The sequence below is a fragment of the Equus asinus genome, chromosome 20 (genome assembly GCF_041296235.1).
Source record: "Equus asinus isolate D_3611 breed Donkey chromosome 20, EquAss-T2T_v2, whole genome shotgun sequence".
Lineage (NCBI taxonomy): Eukaryota > Metazoa > Chordata > Mammalia > Perissodactyla > Equidae > Equus > Equus asinus.
The window spans coordinates 16014466-16019763 of NC_091809.1; the positions used below are offsets into that span (position 1 = coordinate 16014466).

Consider the following 5298-nt stretch of genomic DNA (forward strand, 5'->3'; position numbering starts at 1 on the left):
GGACAGCTCTTTTCCACCCTGATGGAAAGAAGAGCTGGTGCGGCTATTGGGTAATTACTTTCAGACAAGTCTTCTATTTTTAGCTGCCACCTACCACACTCTCTTTCGGAGCTGGTGGAGGTCACTAGTAGCCCAGTCTTCACCGGTATCGGTGGTAGGATTCTGCTAGGAAAATTTTTCTGGCTTTCCGCCCTGCTGGCTTCCAATTTTGGTTTAGGCTTGACAACAATGACTTAACTGTCACTGCAATGGGGTCTCAGGAGACAGTGAAAGTAGACGCTGGTGCCCAATTCATCGTCTTCATCTAGAAGGGCGGTCGGAACGGAGACGTGAGCGGCAAGAGGGTGTCCGTTGGCCGCCCGTCTGGGGAAAGGACATCCCAGGCAGGGGGACAGCAGGTGCAAAGGAATAACCTTGGTACCATGCAGTGAGTTCTATAACTTGAGGGAGCCTGAGAACCTTCTGGAACGCTCATTCAAACAAAGATCCCTGTCAGTAGGTCTAATTTAAGGTGCTAGAAATTTGCGTAGTTAATAAGTCCCCAGGCGATGCTGGCTTGGGGCTCACGCTTTATCAACCCTTCTGATAACGGAAGTACTTAACACCTGTGTATCAATGTCATCATGGCTTTCTCCCGGTAATTCCCCAGCGAGGCCTGATACAGGATCTACCACAGGGCCAGCATCCATACTTGTTTAGTTGAACCAAAATTCCCCCACATTTCCTGGGCTGCTGGCGGAGGGTTGACATCGATTGCCTGGTCCGCCCTCCAATTTTCCAAAGGGAAAGTAAGACCTTGAGAGAGTCAGGCTGTGGGCCAGTATCCACCTGGGTGGTCTAGGCAGAGCAGGGCTTCTGCGGGAGGCCAGGACTTTTCCAGGGCTGCCCATCTCTCAATCTAGGGTTGCTTCCTCTTTTGGGGCCAAGTTTTGGCCGCTTCTCTGCCTCTCCTCCTCCCCGCCCCCGCCTCCACCAGGGGAGAGCAACGGGAAGTTTGAGTTTCCTTTGCCTCATTCAAGACTGTCCCTTTCCTGCGAGGGGAATTTCTCCACTTGGACTCTCCAGCCTTCTGCTCGTGGGGTCCAAAGGGGGCTCCTGACGGGAAGTGTCTGGGTGGGTGGGTGTGGGCAGGCCTGGGAAGGCCCAGGGGTCCTGGAAAGGTGGGGGAGGGTGGGGGGAGGACTGAGCATGGCGCTCAGGGTTCCGCTGCGGGGCTTACGCTCCGGAGGAGAAGGGGTTTGTCCTCTGAAGACCCCTTTGCAGAAGTGCTGGATTTCGGGGCTCCCAGGGGTAGCCCCAGTGATGGGGGGCTAGGGAGTTACAAAGAGGGGAAAGAGACAAAGAGAGTCACAGAGACTCAGAAAGTGAGAGTCAGAGACATAGAGAGACAAGGAGAGACACAGAGAGACAGAGACAGGGAGGGTCAGAGACAGAGTCACAAACACAGAAACAATGAGGCAGAGGGACAGAAAGATTCCTGCGACCCAACGCAGAGACAATCAGTAGAGACAGAGCGAGACACGCAAGAGAGAAAAGGAAAGACACAGAATTACAAAGGGGCACCCCAAGGGACAAAGAGGAGGAGACGGAGAGAGAACTGGGGAGACGGGTAACTAGTCGAGACCAAGGGGAAGCAGTGCGCCAGAGCACGGAGGGCGAGAGGGAGAAAGGAGACGGAGAGTTGGAGAAATCCAGAGAGAAAGTCAGGGAGAGTTCGGACGGAAGGTGGAGGGGGCTGGGCGGGGCGCGCGGGAATGGACCAGGCGGGGCGCCCGCATCCCCACCAGCTCCGCCCCGGAAAGTGGGGCTTCCGGATTCGCTATAAAGCGAGGAGCACCCGACCTTGGCTCCAGCCCCTTGCCGCCGGCCATGGTCTCCAACACCAGCGCCAACCCGGATCCCGAGGCCCAGCGGCCCCCGGCGCCCCCGGGCAGCGCCTGGCGCTCGCTGCCCTGGGCGGTGAGCGCCGCGCTACTGCTGTTCGCCGGCGCCTGTGCCTTCTGCGCGGTCCGCGCCTGGGCTCTGCCCGGCGCCCCCGCCTCGTCCGGCCCCAGCCCGGGCCCCGCGCCCAGCTCGAGACTCCCCGAGGTCCCCGAGCTGCCGCCGGACGCCAGCGCCCGCCTCCCCAACACGCTGCAGGTGAGACACGCTCCGAGCTGGGCCTCGTGGGGAGACCCCCTATTCCCCGTCTGGGACCCTTTCTCCATCCCGCACCCCCGGGGCCAAGGGTGGAAGGACCCCCCGAGGGCTCCTTTTCTTTATCCAGGACGTCAGGGGGCGCCCTTTTCATCCCACACCCCTGTGAAAGCCCATCTGTATCCCGCGCCTCAGAGGGGACCCCTTTCTCCATCGCGGAGCCCGCGGCGCACTTCTCCGAACTACTGAGGGGACTCCCGGAGAGCCTCAGTTTTCTTCCGGACCCCTGGGGTCTCCCCTTTGCCTCCCAAGATTTCCCTGTTCCAAGGGCCACTGGAGGGAATCTGTCCTCTTTTCCCTCCGGAATCCTCCGTGTGCTGTCCTTGCAGACGGCACGGGTTGGGGCTAGCTGGGCTGCCACCTTCGGGTGTGTGTGTGTGTGGGTGTGTTCTTTTGGAGGGGAGCGAAGGCTCAAGGTCTGCGCAGACCCCGGGGACCCCCCCACTTTCCAGGGGATGCGGGCGCGGGAAGGGGGAGCTGCCACTCACTTTTTGCCTTTCCTCCCTCCGCAGGGCGTGTTCGCGCAGCTGGTGGCTCAGGATGGTGAGTGTCCTGCGCTGTTTCCTACAGCCTGGGTTGGGGGGGGGGGCCCTAAGGAGGAGTTCCGGGAGAGGGAGACCCCCCCAATCTGACCCTTTCTCCCCTCTCTCTGAAAGCTGTCCCCGCTCTTCTTTGAACTCTGACCCTCTCTGGATGTCCTCCTCCTCTGACCCGCGTCTGTGCCCACCTCAGACCCGGGCTTTCTCAGATCCCGCCGCGCGCCCGTCCAGAGATCCGGGTCCTTCCCGCCATCCTCTCTCACCTCCTTCTTTCAGAGTCCCTCCCCTAACTCCCTTCATCTCCCCTTTCTTGAGACGCTCCCCCCCCCATCCCCTTCCCCCTGCCTTTCTCCTTTTTGGAGACTCTCGACTCCATCCCTTCCCCTCCCCTCTACTCCTCCGCTTTCTAGAGACCCTCCTCCCCACCCCTCCCCCTCCCTCTTCCTCTCCGTCAGACACCTCTTCCCCATCCTCTCTTCTCCTTCGGGAGTCCCCTCCTCCCCCCCTCTTCCTGTCCCTTTTCCTTTCTCAGTGTTCTCGCAGTTCTCTCCCCCCCGCCCCCTCCCCAAAGTCCCCTAGTTTTCCAATCCTTCTTCATGAAATTTTCCTCCTTCCTGGCAGCCTCCGTGACCCTCCCTCTGACCCCTCCCCCAGCCTGCCTCCCTCCCCTCCCCCGCTCCCCCGCTCCCCCATCACCCACACCTCCGTCTCCAAACCGCCTCCTTCCTTCCATCGCTAGGAGTCCTCTGACCCCCTCCCTCAGCCCCTCCCCCGTCAGACTCGCCTCTCTCCTTCTGCATGGCATCATCGCATCTTCTCTTGCTCACCTCCTTTCTGCTTTCCTGGGTCCCAGGGATCTCTCCCTCTGTCCCCTCCTCTCCCCACCCTCTCTTTTCCTCACAGTCCTCTCTCGAAAGCCCTTCTTCCCTTCCTCCCTTCTATCCCCTCTTTTCATTCCCCAGCCCCACCTCCTCCTGGGAACCTCTTTCCTCCCTCAGAGACCCCTCCCCACCTTTGCTCAGAGCCCCGTCCGCATCCCCAGGGCTGCATGCGCCCTGTCCCGCTGCCACGCTCAGTGCACCCTCCTTTCCTTCCACAGTCAGGTTGACCAAAGGGCTCCTGCGCTGGCACAGCGACCCGGGCCTGGCAGGTGTGTCCCTGGCACCTGGCCTGAGCTACGACGAGAGCACGCAAGAGCTGGTGGTCGCCGAGGCCGGCGTCTACTATGTCTTCTTGCACCTGGAACTGAAACCCGTGGTGGCCAGCGCTGGCTCCGGCTCGGTCTCCGCTGCTCTGCGCCTGAAGCCGCCGCGCACTGGGGCCGCCGCCCTGGCCATGACCTTGGACCTGCCACCTCCCTCCTCGGGGGCCCGGGACTCGCGGGCTGTCGGTTTCCGGGGCAGTCTGTTGCATCTGGGCGCCGGCCAGCGCCTGAGCGTCCACCTGCTGAGCGTCCACCTGCCCGCGGCGGCTGGGGCGCCCCCTACCTGGCAGCTTGCACAAGGCGCCACCTTCTTGGGCCTCTTCCGCGTGGCCCCCGCTGGACTCCCCTCACCGCTGCCCACGTGACACCGGGCCTGGGTACCACCCTCTGGACGGAGACTGAATCCTGTCTGCCTTTGTTGGGGCCCCTGGTGATGGGGCCCAGCTACTCTACCTCACCAGGCCGGGCAGGGACTTCCTGCTGCTCACCCCTCCTCGAGGACTCTGCAGATCACTTTATCACCCCTGCCTCATTCTTGGTATTTATTCTGAGCCTGAGCTCAGACGGTGTACTTTATATTAATCCATTCGGTTTATATTTATTGAGCGTCTGCCACATGCTGGGCACTGTGCAGGGCTAGAGAAACATCAGCCCCCCCCATCCTTATTTATGTTAATATATGAGAAATAAAGACTCATTCCCAGCCCCCCTATGGGATTCACGGGCTAGCTTTTGGGGGTCTGCGTAGCTCTATGCTGTGTGAGCTTCATTCATTCATGCAACTTTTACTGAGCAACTACTGTGTATCAGGCACTGTTTTAGGTGTTGGGGACACAGCCGTGAACAAGAGAGACAAAAACCCCAGCTTTGGCCAAGCTGACAGTCAGCTAGCTGGCTTGACACTGATTGTGTGCAACCCCTTGTGTCTGGGCCAGATGGGAGAGCATGAGATAGTGCAAAGTACTGTATAATAAAATATTTATAAACCTAATGACCACTCTGTATTGACTATTTATTTACTCTGTGCCAGACAATGTCAGTTATCTTGAGACTTCGTAACTACCCTATGCCTTCGGGATTTTGTTATTTATTCTCATTTGTGATTTGCCTCTGTCATACCTGGTTCTGGAAATCCTGCCTAATGCTGTTCTGCAGGACATTGATGGCCAATGTGCGTTCAGTGACATCACGCTGGCCACTTACAATTGGCCATGGTGAGTATTTACACCCTGGGAACCAAGTCAAGTGATTTATTGTTTCTTGATCGCCTATATTCAAAGTGCTGGAGAAAAGGATGTTATTATGGAGATCAGACTTAAAAGTGTGTCTTGTCTGTAGCTGTTGCCTTGTGAATAGCAC

General features: G+C 58.8%; 1 protein-coding gene across 1 annotated transcript; it reads left to right on the top strand.

Annotated features, from left to right (window-relative positions):
- Positions 1-1640: 1640 nt before the first annotated feature.
- On the top strand, positions 1641-4930 carry TNFSF9 (TNF superfamily member 9). The gene is made up of 3 exons (XM_014843638.3): positions 1641-2139; positions 2709-2739; positions 3835-4930. The coding sequence occupies exons 1-3, from the start codon at positions 1870-1872 to the stop codon at positions 4302-4304; spliced, it is 771 nt and encodes a 256-aa protein (XP_014699124.1). The 5' UTR covers positions 1641-1869; the 3' UTR covers positions 4305-4930.
- Positions 4931-5298: the final 368 nt, after the last annotated feature.

Excerpts from the sequence above, each read along its gene's own strand:
- TNFSF9 (XM_014843638.3), top strand. The coding sequence starts at position 1,870 with ATGGTCTCCAACACCAGCGCCAACCCGGATCCCGAGGCCCAGCGGCCC. Across the intron at positions 2,140-2,708 it reads GCCTCCCCAACACGCTGCAG|GGCGTGTTCGCGCAGCTGGT; the intron begins GTGAGACACGCT and ends CTCCCTCCGCAG. Across the intron at positions 2,740-3,834 it reads GCAGCTGGTGGCTCAGGATG|TCAGGTTGACCAAAGGGCTC; the intron begins GTGAGTGTCCTG and ends TTCCTTCCACAG.